The sequence below is a fragment of the Nannizzia gypsea genome, genomic scaffold (genome assembly GCF_000150975.2).
Source record: "Nannizzia gypsea CBS 118893 supercont1.4 genomic scaffold, whole genome shotgun sequence".
Taxonomy (NCBI): domain Eukaryota; kingdom Fungi; phylum Ascomycota; class Eurotiomycetes; order Onygenales; family Arthrodermataceae; genus Nannizzia; species Nannizzia gypsea.
Genome location: NW_003345198.1, coordinates 2,139,783 through 2,154,689, shown reverse-complemented (window position 1 = coordinate 2,154,689; position 14,907 = coordinate 2,139,783). Strand labels below are relative to the sequence as shown.

The 14,907-nt window shown below is 51.0% G+C and overlaps 5 protein-coding genes across 5 annotated transcripts in view; 2 read left to right on the top strand and 3 right to left on the bottom strand.

The window, feature by feature from the left end:
* Nucleotides 1-1,097: 1,097 nt before the first annotated feature.
* On the top strand, nucleotides 1,098-2,472 carry MGYG_05497 (hypothetical protein; the record flags this gene model as incomplete). The annotated part of the gene is made up of 5 exons (XM_003172865.1): nucleotides 1,098-1,267; nucleotides 1,450-1,512; nucleotides 1,597-1,863; nucleotides 1,992-2,016; nucleotides 2,170-2,472. 5 exons carry the CDS (start codon nucleotides 1,098-1,100, stop codon nucleotides 2,470-2,472), a joined length of 828 nt encoding a protein of 275 aa, XP_003172913.1.
* Nucleotides 2,473-9,279: 6,807 nt separating this feature from the next.
* Nucleotides 9,280-10,538, bottom strand: MGYG_05494 (mitochondrial carrier protein RIM2; the record flags this gene model as incomplete). The annotated part of the gene is made up of 2 exons (XM_003172864.1): nucleotides 9,280-10,252; nucleotides 10,339-10,538. The coding sequence occupies 2 exons, from the start codon at nucleotides 10,536-10,538 to the stop codon at nucleotides 9,280-9,282; spliced, it is 1,173 nt and encodes a 390-aa protein (XP_003172912.1).
* Nucleotides 10,539-11,451: 913 nt separating this feature from the next.
* Nucleotides 11,452-13,208, bottom strand: MGYG_05493 (Sep4b; the record flags this gene model as incomplete). Its single annotated transcript, XM_003172863.1, has 2 exons — nucleotides 11,452-12,574; nucleotides 12,646-13,208. 2 exons carry the CDS (start codon nucleotides 13,206-13,208, stop codon nucleotides 11,452-11,454), a joined length of 1,686 nt encoding a protein of 561 aa, XP_003172911.1.
* Nucleotides 13,209-13,598: 390 nt separating this feature from the next.
* On the top strand, nucleotides 13,599-13,958 carry MGYG_09088 (hypothetical protein; the record flags this gene model as incomplete). Its single annotated transcript, XM_003172862.1, has 1 exon — nucleotides 13,599-13,958. The coding sequence occupies one exon, from the start codon at nucleotides 13,599-13,601 to the stop codon at nucleotides 13,956-13,958; it is 360 nt and encodes a 119-aa protein (XP_003172910.1).
* A 667-nt stretch (nucleotides 13,959-14,625) lies between these two features.
* Nucleotides 14,626-14,907, bottom strand: part of MGYG_05492 (vacuolar protein sorting protein 62) — a gene marked incomplete at both ends in the record, with an annotated part of 1,443 nt that continues 1,161 nt past the window's right edge. The window contains one exon of the mRNA XM_003172861.1: nucleotides 14,626-14,889. Coding sequence (XP_003172909.1) covers nucleotides 14,626-14,889 — 264 coding nt within the window. The remainder of the gene's footprint in view (nucleotides 14,890-14,907) is intronic.

The window sequence follows — 14,907 nt, the reverse complement described above, 5'->3', positions numbered from 1 at the left end:
ATCCCGTCATTCCAGAATGTTACCAGGGCCCTGGTCGAAGAAAAGAGGCGTATCAAGTGAATCTGCAGAGTGTCACAAAGGGCAGTGCCGTTGCTGTCTCTATCCCGCGAGGACCGGCCTGATTGACTGCGCCCTGCTGCTTCGAGCCGTCGAGGTACAACTTGGCAAGGTACGTCGAACAAATAACTAGTGCCATTAACTTAGGATCGGTCGACTGCAGAGAGATGAGATTCACGGGCCCTCCCTGCATATTTTTTCCGGCTATTGATTGCTCTTGAGTCTAATATGCAGTAAGTAAGCCGGTATCTCAGAGGAACTTCCTCTTCCCTACGTTCGACTCCGTTTGTCAAAGTGAAAAAGCAAGTCTACATTTTTACTGTGCTGCCACCGAATTGAAATTTTCTTAGACGTAGCGCCGTCTGTCCGTCTGTCCCATCCCACTACATTGAACGTCCAGTGCGTGGCGTAGCTGGTCTCAGTGAGATTAACTAAGCCCAACCGTATCCCGTCAGACACCATGGAAGCCCATACTCCGTACTGAAGCCTCTAGAGAATCATCTCCCGCCAAAAGTCTCCTTTTTAGGCGGGAAATCCGTCTAAGTGTATGTGGTCGAGCCATACCCTTGGGAGACTGTGCAACGATATTAACGCGTCCATCTCGTTTAATGTTGGGGATGCCGTCGATCCACGGCTATCCTGAACAATCGAACAACGCAGAATACGGGATTGGCAGTGGCCAGCGCCGCCGTCTGTCAGTGTCCATGTTTTGCATTCAAGTTCGCTAGCAGGGGGGTATCATTTCGCGCAGATGCAGAGAGCAACTATTCCTCTTCTGAGTGATAGTCACACTCAAACGGGGATGTCCCTGTCTCAGGGACGGAAAGTTATGTGGAGTTCGCGCAACCAAAACATCACGATCGGCAATCCAAACAAACGAAAAGAGCGCATAAGAAGGAGGCTCCACCAAACAAGGTTTATCTTCCGTCCTCCACAGCGGAAGTTTAAACCGATGTCTATCTTTTGTTTATTTTTACTCGCTGTCAGTATCAGTAAGCGCATGCATGAAGATGATATATTCGGCTGGCAGCAGAGATAACATGGATGAGGGACGTAGAAGGAAGGAGACCCGTACGCAGATCGTGAGGGCGAGATTTTGCCGGCGTCTCAGCTGGGTGGCTCCGGCGAGCTGCACACTGCGTCAACCAGCTAGTCAACCGGCTAGTGGCAGACCGAGAAAAGATGGCTGTATGGGAAAAGAAAAGGACAGGTTGGTTTTCTCTCCCTCTAGCCAGAGACTCCTGCCACCATATTAAGAGCAGAAATAGGGCACAGCGGGCCTTGGAGGCCGTCGAAATTTCCTGAGTGAAACACGGATCGGTGGCCCGACGGTGGTCCGGTATATTCAACCAACCAGCCAGTGGCCCCCACCTTGATTCGCCGTATAAACAGTGCAAGGCGAGCTAAGTATAGATTGGCGGCAGCCCTAGAGAGACGCGAACGATCTCCTCAAGGGTGAGAGGAACAAGCAAGTGAGGAGGGTGGTTGGGGCAGGGATAGTTGCAGAGGCTAACCTAACTAACTAGCCTTTCACCCAAGGAATGCACGGCATTTGCAAAAAATTAAAAAAAAAAAGAAAGAAAGAATCATTGCCCATCATGACGGTGTTGGCTCCGTAAATACGGTTATCAAACAACCACCACCAGCAGGGAAAGACAAGAATAGGAACAAGCCGAGTCGTGGGGGAAGGAGAAAGGATAAAAAGGGCCTGGCAGACAGGCCCTTACTGGCTGCTGATGACACCGGCGAGTCGAACCCGAAAGCCGATAACCCAAGGCATCGACTCTGGATGAAGATGTTTGGTCGGTGAGGATTAAACGTCGAGACTAAGGAAGAAGAAAAGACTGAGCAGGATATTACGGTCGAATAGGAGACGAGCGGGCGTCATACGGGGAATTAGTAAGACGAGCTAATGATAGAAATCAGATTCCCAGAGATGAACCTAAAGGCGTCGACATAGTGGGTTTAAGTTATGCAGGAGTGAGGGCTAAAAAAAGAAGAGCCTTCTTCATCTTGGCTTTTCCGTAAGCTATGCTTCTCTTTTCTTTTTCCCTTGTTCTTGGTTGGGGGTTGGAGATGCAAGACTGATAGTTAATTCATTGCTGATGCCAGTGGTTGATGCCTGTTGCCCTGTCTGGGTTTCCAATTGACACTTGTGATCCGCTGAGAAATCCCCAAAAACTAGGAAGTAGTTATCTCACTAGTCAAAAAGTGAAAACACACGATGAAACAACCGTCCGAGGTGCGGAGGTGCCCGGTCAGCTACGACTGGCTGGTATTGAGGGAGCCAGCCAGGAATATCACAAGGAGATGGTTATAGTTAGGGTGCATCAACAGAGCACTGGCTGCCGTGCGCCGCCCGAGGACTCGGATCGAAAACAGATCCAAGAGAAGGCCGCCATTTTGCAACTTTGACCCCCCATTCAACTAACTGCCTAACTAGTTAACTGAACTAACTAGAGCAATGTAGGGTGCTAGATGTCAAAGGCAGCTGAACATGACAACCATCCATCATCAGGCGGAAGACGGAATATACATCCCGCCAACCCTCTTTGCTCTGCCATGGGGTCACTCAGTTACAAAGTGAAGCAAGCCGTTTCATTCCTATTCGATTCGTGCGTGCATTCGGTTGGGGCTGGTTGCGAGTCAACATTGCAACACTGCCTCGGCTGAAACCCGGGTGCTGGTGCAAACGGAGCTGATTTTTGGTTAGCCGGGTTATGGACCAGATTTCCCATAGGCTGGTGAGAAGCTGAAGAAGAAACGCAGAAGAGCACCAGGGGACATCAAATCAAGGGATCAAGAAGCAGCCTCATAACGTGATGCTGGTCTTCTTTCTTTTTCTGCCCATCTGATTGCCTTTACCCACTCATCTGCTTGCTTTTTCAACACTTGCCCTGGACAGCGGTTGGCGAGCATTTGAAGTCACTGACTTCACCAACTAGCCGACTCCAGTATAGACTCCGCCGTGCAAATACTGGATGGAATGCGGATGCCAGTGCACACGCGTCCCTTTGCCTTCGTCATGGGATGGTGGTTTGACTCTTTGGCGAGATAAGATGAAGCCCGGAGCATCATGCAGCCCTGAGGGCTCAGTATCTTCGCTCGACAATGGCAACTTACATAATTATACGAGTTTCTATAGTTATACAGCCGACATCATAAGTCGAAATCGCATCCCTAGCGGAGATCCTATGGCTGTATCGTTCCACTGAGGAGGTTGAACATGGTGGAGTTAGTTAGAGCTTTGCGGTTGGTGGGTTATTCCTTTCTTTTTTCCCCACGGCATCCGTTTTTCTTTTTCCTTTTTCCTTTTTTATTATTTCTAATATATTGTATCTAGGTGAAAGTTGAGTTTGTCGTCTTGTCGCCCTTCTTTCTTTTTCTTCAGAGTGAGACGGCGCTCGCGAGATTTGATATCTTAGTGTGGAAGATGATGCTCAAGCGCAACGAAAGCCAAGCAAAAAGAAAACCCGGGATTGCCCAAGTAAGTTAGCTACTGAAGATAACAGCATCATGTTCAGAGGTCTCATCCTGGACAGTTGTTTTTTCTTTCACCTCTAGTTACCCGAGTGATTAGACAGAATCCCAGTTCGAGGAACACGTATGTTTGGAAGCCGGCAGGATTGCGATCAACATGGAAAATAAATCAATAGATCAGGCCTGCGAACCATCTGGGGGGAAAATTCCGCATATGTACATGGATGACCCTGTTGCATCCAACCAACTTAGAGGCGGCTCATTGTCCAGCGTAAACGCCCCCTCCCCCCAGATGGACGTCATTATGGTATACGTATACTCACCTCGAGTCGAAGGAAAAGCGCTGCTAGGCTAAGAGTCAGAGAGGGCGACTGGAATGCATGAGCTTGGGGCACCAATGGAGTGGTTGGAGGATGGAAATGAGGAAAACTCTGCTATGGCAAGGCTCGGGGCACCGATTGCTAACTATATGCACTGCCGTGATTGTATTCGATAAGTGCGTAGCATGTTCACGCTTTGACATTTGAATGAGTTAACAGCAGCCTGGAGGAAAGGAACGCTCATTTCTTTCTAGGACACAACGGAAGAGGAATAGTCGACAGTCTTCTCAGTTCAACAATTGACCTATGGGCCATATTCAGGCTCCGGATACCTGCCAGTCAGAGACGAGAAAAAGGGAAAAAGCAAGCCGCCATGGCAAGAAAAAGCAAAGCTGGAAAAAAGTTGACATGACAGCTGATTGGAAAGCTTAGTGATTGCTTTTTTATGACTTTACGAGGAACCTGGAATTGGAGGGTGTGTGGGAGCTGTTGTCATCATCTTGATGTACGGAGTACTCCATATGGAGAATGGAATAGGTATACGGAGTACTTTAGTGTCACACGGTGACGCTGCAAAATTTCTTAGAGTTCGTGGAGTCGTTGGCCGGCGTTGGTATGCATGCAGGCTTCCCTAGAAGGATGAGTTGAGGGTGTGAAGTAAAAAGGGACAACCTGGGCAGTGGAGCGTACGATACCACCGGAGTCCCAAAACCAGGCAGTCCGGGGCCGGGACGGGTATGGTAGCGTGACGGTAGAGTGGATGAATGCACGATGAAGGCTCCAGGGAGACATAGCATACAATGTATAGGCGGCCACACAAAGTACAGATACAACTACGATACTGTGATACTGTGTAACCAATACGAAGTAGACAGGCAGACGTATACAACCAAGCACGAGTTTCTTTCACAAACAGTGAAGCAGATGTAGCATACACATTGGAGAGACGGTAATGGTAAGAACAGAAAAATAGAAGCAACGAAAACAACTAACAATGAGTAGAGACGGGGAGAAAAAGGAGAAACAGAAAGAAGCTATTTTTTCCATGCTTATGCCTATCCCAGCCCAAAAGTGAAGTATGGAGAACGAAATAAAATGGTAGTACACTGCAGAAATCTTTTCCCATCTCAGAAAAATGCTCAGTAAAAGAACTCCAGGCTACTATAGTAAAGGCAACCAGAATGAAATTAAGTGAAATTAAAAAGGAAAAGGGAAAGCAGATCAAAACATGAGAAGGGGAAATACTGTCTCCATGACGAAGAAGTATATAGACCTGTATCGTACCGTATAATACCTGTCAAGATAAAAAGCAAAAAACGAAATGAGAAAGAAGAGAGCAGAACAGAACAGAAGAAGGTAATAACTTCCAGGCGTTGTTTGGAGTCATCATGCTCATGCTTCGTATGCGGATGGTTGCATGTGGGTGGTTGTATGGGCGGTTGTATGGGCGACTGTATGGGCGACTGTATGCGGGTGGATGTATAGGCGGAAAGTTGGTTGTATAGTTATCAGCTCGACTCGACTCTTAAGAAGAAGAGGAGGAGGACGAAGACGACGAAGAGGAGGGCGAGGAAGAGGCAAAACGCAGGGTGTATGCCGACCAAGAGTCGTTGCGAGCCTGCTGCTGGATGAACTGCTGCAGGGCAAAGGCATCGAGAGAGCTGCTGGAGCCTGGGTTGCTGGATGCAGTGCCACTGGTGAAGATAATAGCTACATGTTAGAACAGCAGCTCCGACCGAAGAGAACAACGGGAGTAGATAAAAACATACTTAGAAGAGGCGGACGAGGGGGCAACAGAGCTGTTCTCTTCGAAGTGAGGCATGATGGATGCAGCTGGGTAGATGAATAGGTGAATATAGGTGAAGGTGTGATGTGGTAGATGGCTGTGAAGATGGTTGTTGGTATGTGATGGTTCTTTGGTAGGAAGGGGAGAGAATATAGCTGGCCAGGGCCGTCTTTATATATACCTTTGATGATGAGCCATGAGGATATTGAGTAGAGCAGAGAGAGATTTGCAATTTCTTTTTCTTTCTTTTCGTCTTATTTCACTTCGTTTCTCCCTTTCTTTTTTTTGCATTTGGTTATGGTGTTTCTTTTTTTCCATTCCTCACTTGCTGTCGTAGAGTTCTTCGATGCCTGCAGGTTCTCACTCTTCGGCCAGCGGCCTTAACTCTTTGCTTTTCACTCTCCGATCAAAACCCAGGATGTCCTTTTTTTAACTAAAACGTTTGTTTTCCTTGAATGTAAGACTTAGTTTGCAAAAAAGGCCCCCAGATGCTCCCGTGGCTGGTGACTCTGGGGCGCAAACAAGCCGGCTTCCTAGTTACTTAGCGGAAAGCTACATGAGCTAACAAGTAGGCTCCTTAAGGGGGAGAAAAGAAAGGCGAAGGGCAGGTCGCATGCACTATAGAGGAAGTCTGCCTGCAGAGAGGGCAAACAGGATCGATCTCTGCTGCCTCTGTGTACTCTGTGACATTGTAACTATATGCTTGGTGGTTAGCCGACTACACTGAAAGAAGAAACCCTTCCGGGCGACCCCTGCTAGACTCTTCGATGCAGAGTAACTAACTAGTCACCTTCAAGACACGGCTCACCAGTGAGCTTTTGGAGTGCTGCAGCAGAGCGAGCATCCGTCGTCGCCAATGCAAGATCGGGAAAGCAGGGCAAACAGGAAGGAGTTCCGCTCCTCTCTGGGTAACTAGTAGTCGCAGCCAAACTGCGTATCTCCGTCCGGCGTAACTATACAATATAAGTTAATTAATTCGAGATGGATGCTCGCTCGCCCTGTTCACCAGCCACAACTGCCAGGCAGAACGAGAAAAGGGCGAGGCAACAGCCAGACAGAGGGACGGGCTGCAGTGTTTAACGTTTCCACCACCAGAGTCGATCCTGGAGATAAATGAGATCGTGGCGCAGGGTTCGTGTATGTCCTGCGTCCAGCGACTGCCACATCGAACGTTGATTTGGCCGGTGCCTTGCTGTTGCTGGCTGATTAGGTTCATGATAGGCAGCGTAATTAAAGACAAGATCTTTAAGCGGGAGTGCTGGTTGTGATCGTCCTCCCACACCTGCCATTTCAGGAGTAGCTGGCGGGCTTGTAGAAGGTCATCCAGACAGGCTGGCGGCAGATAGCAGATGCTCTCGCCAGACGGGGCAGCTTTCCCGCCAATGGAACAGCGCGTATCCCGGATCCATTCGCAGTGTTTGACCGTGTAACGTCGTGTTGTGCTGATAACGACGGGCTGCGTGTATCAGGGGGTGCGTGAAGAAGGAGGGGAGGGGCAGACGGTGCAGACGGTGAAGAAACAAGCCCTGCTGATCGATCTCTGGCCCTCTCTCTGTCTCTCTCTTGGATTTGGGCTGGCTGGGATTCCGTCTGCCTAGATCTCTGCCAGGGGCCCATATGCCTGACATGCAGGACAGCTGGCTGATCGAGCGTTTCATCCATCCCGGATATTGCAGCCTGGATGGAGTATGGATGGAGTATGTGGCTTTTCGCTGGGCCATCGATCGGAACTGGCTCGGTGGAACAACGCCCGAAGACATCGTCCCCTGGTACATATCTATGTAATTCTCCGAGCTGGCAGGCTTTTCAGGGAGTAAAAGTAACCAGCTAGTTAGCTGACCGCCCAGGCACCATGCAGGGTGCGAGCGTATCCCCATGGCACAAGGCTTCTATGAAGAAACAAGATGTGGCGACCAGAGCGAAGCAGGCCAGGCCGGGTCAACCCACAACCCACAACTGAATAACACACACACAGGGAGTTTAACTAGGCTCCTTACGGCCCCAAGGGTGGGCCTCTGGTGGTTAAACTCGCGCTGGGGCCAAGGGGAACGGCCCGCCCGCTTAACTTAATCTTTGTTCTTTATTTAACATGGGACGAAGAGGATGGGGGAAAGAGATGAATTGCTTCATTAACTATCTATGGCTATGCAAGAAAAAAAAAAAAGAGGAGAAGACTTGAAGTTGGAATAGACAAGGCAACGGGCCCGAAAACGACGTTGTACGGCGGCCTTAGGTGGCGCAGTTGAAGCCATCCTACTGGCAAACGAGGCATGTCATGCTAAAGGATATCATCAGTAGGATGGAGGGTCTGGTTTATTGTTTCGAGGCGGGACCCTTGTTGCTCGTGTTTGTGGTTGGGCCAGAGGATGAAGAGGAAGACGACAAGGAGGAGGTGTAGGTCATGTTGTATGCAGACCAGGGATCAGAGACAGGCTTGATGTACTGGTTCAAGCCAAAGGGGTCGCTGTCCGAGTTGCTTTTGCTAGGAGAGCCACTGTACGATGTTAGTCCATGCAGGCGGCCAGGGATAGTCACCTAATGGTAGAGGTACTTACTTGTTGTTGGAGGAAGAAGAGCCAGCTTGATCTGCCATACTGATGATGGATGGAAGGATGGAAGGATGGATGGATGGGTAGAATGGATAGGTGAATCAGTAGATGGATTATAGATGAATGGATAGGTGGATGATAGAAAAACAGAGGTGTTTCGATGAGAAAAAGAGGACAAAGTCGTTGGTTTTATAGAGTCAGAAAGAAGAGCTCTTAGCGTGAGCATTTGCGGTTTTGTTTTTGTACGTATTAGTTACCGCTCTGAATGGCGACTGCGGTAAAGTAATATAATAAAAGCCCATTCTGCATTCCATACGAGTCATTCTACCTCCTAGGCGGCGAGCCATGTTTCTCATATCCAGCATAGGCAGACTTCTCTCACCCGGGTCTTTGGCTGCGCCATGCACCCTTGGCCTCCTTAGGCGCCCGGTTCTGGGGGAGCCCAGGGGGGGTCGTTGATCGGTCAAGGCGGCTTGTAATTTGTTCACAGGCGTCAAGAAGACATGGTCCTCTCCCATACACGCCCACGGAGGTCAGAACCCTAATCCTTATTTCGCCTTTGGTTTCTGGGATGCTTGGACGCTTGAAGGGAGAAGGCATCCATAAATCGTAGGGGCCAACCTGAGTAGGCGGAGAGGCAGCGAAAATAAGTGACGTATACCAAAAGAGTGGACCAGCACCAGCAGCAGCATCGATGAATGATATGGTTGGTATTCGTACAGGCGTCTGATATCGACAGGATCTCTCTTCCAAATAACGCCAAAATAATAAGACACGACAAAGCAACCAACGGAACTCCATGTCCATGTATGTTGTATAAGGTAGAATTACATGTGATTTTTTGTAACGTTCCCAGCCAAAAAGGAAATATAAAAGGGTAAACGCCCGTACCCCAGCATGATGAGGAAAGATTCAGCAAGTGATAATAATACATAGGCAGGTAGGCAGACTGTTCATGCCGTTGTGCCACACAGTCGAAGGATCAACTCATACCTACACTTCGTATCAGTACCGCTTCACTTCAAAAGGCAGACGGCAAATGGAAAAGATACCGGGAGGAGGGTGTGGGTGTGAGAGAGGGGGAGACTTACATCCCGAACATGATCGCTGCGCTAGGCACGACTCTGAGCAGATGAGGCGTGAGGCCGCCATACATACCCGCCATGCCTTCTTCCTTCCAGACAACCTTGAAACACTGCGCCAGACCAGTATATTTCATCTGAGCCTTCCCTGAGCCGGATTGAACGGTCGGCGCCTGACGCAGCCGCGTTCGCACCACTTCGTGCGGGTAGGTCGCTACAGCAGCCACCAGTTTTGCGGATCCAGCCGCCACAAGCTTGCCGCCCCACGAAATCACATCGTCAGTCCAGCCGGGGACGTGCGATGGATCAGCAGCCAGTCGGGCTTCTCGCTGGGCCAGCACACGCTTCATTTGCTCGTACAGCACCCACTGGAGCGCACTCTCGGACACACCCAGATACGAAGCTGATAGGCCGCGATACAGGCCCTGGATGCCTTCGTGTCGGACGGTCTGGCGGATACAGTCTAGCGAGTTGGCGTACTGCCTTTTCCTCACCGCCTGGCCGCCTCCCTGCTGCTGCTGAGAGGCGTTCTTGTCCAGCTGCATCCTCGTCTTAACGAGCCAGATGGGGTTTGTGGCAGTTCCCGTCGCTATGCCCGCGATGGCTGCGGCGCCGAGATGGATGGCAACAGGGGACTCGTTTGGGTCGTACCGGAAGTAGTCGTTCAGTATCCGTTTCCCGTTGCCGTACACGTAGAAGTTGATAGCTCGCGCCGGCACGACCCCAGTCAGGTTGGGGCCTAGGCCTTTGAAAAGCGCCCGCCAGCCTTCATGGACATGTATCGACCGCAGCATCTGGATCGTCTCGCTGAAATGTAACGCTGCACTGCGAGTAAGGGCGGAAATCGACGAGCTGGCCGGTGGCAGTGGGTGCTGGGCGCGAAGCTGTTGCAGCTGGGCCTGGTAGAAATCCGACTGCAGACGAGTCTTGAGCACATCCAGCGGGGATGTAAGCGTTGCGGCCGTCATTCCACCGAGTCTAGAACCTCATCGTCAGCATTAGTCCTTTCAACTGCTACATTCCAGTGTCAAGTGTCAATTAGTGTCAGTGTTGGTTGGACATACCCCCCAGCAAGGAAATGAGCCCATGGCTTAACGGCCGGCTTCTCGACCATCTCTCGCCCCGGAGCGACGTCGACATCGTCCGTCTCGCCTGACTGCACGAGCACACTCCTGTTCGTATGTGTGTGTATTCTCTCACTGCCGCTGCCGTCGCCGCTGCCGCCGCCGCCGTGCATGCGGGACGCTGCTGAGAGGGAGGCCATAGTTATCACGCTCGACTCTGAAGCTGAAGCTGACGCTGACGCTGACGTTGACGTCTCTAGGGGATCGACAGTGCCATCTAGCCTATACAGATGGCGGCAGACGTAAGATACCAAAGGGTCAAAGGATTGAAAGCTGGAAGACAAAAAAATGATAGAGAAGATGAAATAATTTTCTACTTCTTCGTCTTTTTCTTCGAATCTTCAGGAGAAGCAAAAATAAAAAAATCGACGTCATTTGATTCGCTGCTTTTTCAGCCTCAGTGGCGATTTTCCTATTGGTTGATTTTGTTTATTTCCTCGACTTTATTGTTACTTTGAATACATTTGGTGTTTATTACTATTTGATCTACTGTTGATGCATAGATATTGGTGGAGGATTGGAGAAAAGAGTAAGTAAAGATTAGGATTAATCTGCAATGAGGTCCTGGACGAAGAGAAAGGTACAAAGGAAACACGGTACAGTGGGAGCATTCAAACACGAGAGTGAATGGACTTGGAAGAACTGACGTCGACAGACTGGGCGAATGTAAGTATAAGACAGGCAAAGGGAAGAAGTAGAGGAAGAAGAAAAAAAGTAGAAGAAGGAGAATAATTTAACAGCGCTCTCAGTCCGGGATGGAAAAGGAGGAGGGAAAAGAGGTATCAAGTAGAAAGTATCATTCAAACCGTAGAATTGAAAGAGGAGTGGGAAAAAAACGAGGCAGAAGAAGAGAAGAGAAAGAGATAACAGGTGTGCGTGTATCCAGTAAACCGGTCTGCCAATGCTGTATCCTATACAGTGAATGGCGGACTCGTTGACACCAGGAATGCAATGCTCTGCATGTCTAGAAAGGAAAAAAAGGGGTAAAAAGGAAAAGAAAATGGGAATCAAGCGTCGTACTTGGTGTGACAGTTAATACGTTGACCGAGGGAATCATCTCGTCATTCGTCCGCTGTTGGGGTAGTGATGTTGCTGTTGCTGCTGCGGCTGCTGCTGGGTGTGATTTCTAGTTGTCCGGTTGAGACGGGTGGTCCTCCATCTCTCATACCAGACTTCACGACTGGCTTCACGCAGGTCTCCTCGCCACTCACTGAAGACGTTGTCTTTCAGCCTGACAAAGTCGCAGTGCTCTGGGTTGTACGGGTCAGCAAAACCCCAGGGGAAACGACGGCCGACCTTCTCGTCCTTGTTGTTCAGCGTGTGCGGGTCGGGAGAGAGGATGGAGAGAGGGAAGACCTGGTCGATGGCCGACTCGTCCTCTGCTGGCTCCTTTGATGCGCGGCCAGGCTTCTGCTGCTTTTGTCCTTCTCCTGACTCGTCACCAGTAGTGTCTTCGTTGTCGTTGATGTCACCGGAATCTTCCATCTGCTTGAGCATTTCGTCTTCTTCATTCTCGTCAAACTCGTCGGAGGTGGCATCTTCCTGCTCGTCCAGCGCCAGCACTTCCAGGGGGTTGATACCGGCCTGCTTCAAGCTGTTTCTGACCGTCTTCTTGAGGAAGGCCATGTGGGCAGAGGTAATGGTGTCGGCCTTGCTGATGATGGGGATGACGGTGGTCTTGCCCTGCATGGTGCGGATGACCTGTATATCCAGCTCGACGTCTAGTCCACCGATGTACTGGCTGGCCTCCTTTGCCTGGCCACGAGCAATGGCGTTCTTCGCTGCCTCAATGTTTGCATCAAGCCTGGCCGGGTCGAGGATGAGAAAGGCGCAGTGGATGTGGGTGTCACGGACACCGGGTGCACGAACGACCTTCATCTCCTCTGCGAAGGTGTCCTCGAACTTGCTCTCCAGGAAGCTGGTGATATCACGCAGCTGCAGGTCAACGATGTTCTTCTGCAGACCCTCGGAGTCCCACAGCGTGAGGCCTATGCGTTCACTGTCGATCTCGGCCTCGAGATAGCGCGAGGTGAAGGGGGTTCCGGGCGACTGCGGGCGAGCCTCCTCATCCTCTGCTGGCTTGGTCGGCCGCTTACTCGGTGGCAGGGCCAGAGAGGTGCGTAGGAACTCGAGGAACGACGTCTTGCCGCAGTTCTTCCCTCCAACCACCAGGATACTAACAGCAAACAGTTAGTATCACTTAGGCAAAAGTACATAGAATGAACTGGTATAATAATAATGACTCACTTGTATGGAGTAGGATCTTTCCGTCTCCTAACCCTTCTAGGGCTGTTGATAGTGCTCACGGCACTGCTGGCATAGCTGTACCGTCCACGGTGCGTCATGCTGTCCGAAGCAGCATAGGGGTCTCTCGACAGGGCAGCTCTCGCGCCTGGCGGCAACGGGGGAACAGGCGGCACATCCATCACTGGCCTCGTCTGGTAGCTCTGCTGCTGGCCCTGCTGCTGGAGATGCTGTTGATGCTGGTACGAGGCCATCCGCTCGCCTCCAAACGAGTTCAGCTGCGGCGCCGGCGAGAGGTCCGGCAGGCGCGGCGCATGCTTTGAGACAGCGGCGGCTTCTCGCTGGCGGCGCGCTTCTTCCTCCCGGGCTTGCTCCCGCAGCATCTTCTTGCTGATCTTGTTGGACGTCTTGCGCTCCGTGACGTGCTCGGTCGACTTGGAGCGTCGCAGGAAGCCGAGTGAGGTTCGTCGCGGTGCTGCTGCTGGTCTGCTGGCGGTGGTTGTATTGGTGTTGTTGGTGTTGGAGTCGCTGGGAGTGCGCGGCCGCGAGGGAAGAGAGGCCTCCATGGTTGCGCTCTCGTCGTGCTTATTATACAGACACCTGGATACCTAGCGTCTGCTTCCTCTTTTTCTTGCCCGTTATCCAGTAATGGCTATCAGATTCTGTTCGGGTTCCGGCGTCTCGGGCGGTGGTTGCACTGTGCGATGGCTCTGTGGTATCTATCTAAACATACATCAACGGCCAGTCAGTATCAACGTCGCCAGCAGCGTCACCCAACGAGAGAAACAGGCAATTCAATTGAGATCGGCGAGCTGTACCGCTGCTGTGTTCAGAGAGTGTCTCTGTTATTGCCCTTTCTCGTCCGTCGTTGCTGTGGCTGTTGTATGCCGTTGGAAGCGGTTCCAATCTAAATAGATATTGTACAAGGCCAGTATGCCGCCAGCCAGGCCGTTGCAATGGTCGCGCGAAGGACTGTACACTCGCAATCCCGTGGAATACAGGATTGGACCCCAGGCTCCCTGTCCTGGCGAAGTGCTGAAACTGCGGCTGCTCGTATGCGTTTCCTGTGTGATGTAGCTGGTGCTGCTTGTCCAGCGCCGTCAAGGTCAATTGACACAGCGAGTCGAGATCCGGCCGGCAGAAGAAGTAGGCAGCGAAGGGAAAAGAAGAGAAGAAGTAAAAGAAGAATAAAACGAGAGGAAGAGGCGAGCTTCGCGAGGAAGATAAAAAGCAGAAGCAGCAGAAGCAGCAGAAGCAGCAGAAGAAGAAGAAAAGTCCAGGGGCGAGATGAAGGGGCTTCAAGGCGAACCCGCTAGAGGCCGTCTCCCTCCTGCTTAGTGCCAGATGGGATAATTTATTACGAAGGAGGCGACATCCACTGGGCGGTTACATGTTATTATATTGTCCTCGTCTTCGTCGTGATCCTCGTCCTTGACTTTTTTAGAGAAGGTGTCTTTATTATCGTCTTTATTATACGCTGTTACTTGCTCTATCGCAGCGGGTGGATGTTTGGAGTAAGAAAACACGGGGGCTCGCTCAGGGGTAAAAACGCAGATATCAACACGGTCACAGGCCACGGCTCGAGGAGTTCGAGATGAGATGCCAGGCAGGCCAACCAGACAGCAGGACGCCAGAAGACAGCTGGAGAGAAGCTCCGCAGCTCTGTCCGCTAGCACTGATTCGTCCAAGGTGGTTGTGTTCTGCTCAGTCGACCTCTCTTCTTAGCTTCGATCCCGGCTCGACCTGAAACGCACTAACAGTGACAGCTCAGGGGCATCTCCGGCGATGCTGTTCCGGAGAAGCATGGGTGCTGTGAAGACAAACGTCTTGACGATGCGTTGAAGGTTTGCAAGGGAAAGTGGCAGCAATATCGAGAGGGTATTAAGGAAACATTACATCAACGTCAACGTAAACACGAACATGAACATGAGCATGAACAAGATCAAGAACAAGCACAAGAAGGGGAGGAAAGGTGAAAAAGGATCACTTGAGGGGGTTTGGATGCTTCTTGCTCTCGCGCTCGAGCTCCTCTTTGACCAGATCGGCCAGTACTTGCTTCCTCTCCTCCTCATTCACAGCAGTCACCCACGGCAGGACGAGGCACAGCTTCACGCCACTTGGACATATCTTATCTCTCACGAGCTCCTTGAACATCGGCCCATTAGGTCCCGTCGTGTACTTGCGCTGGCCGAACAGCTCGACCTGGCCGGGAGTGTTGTCTGGCAGCTGCTCGTCGCCCCAACGGCCCTGGTAGTACAGCCAGTT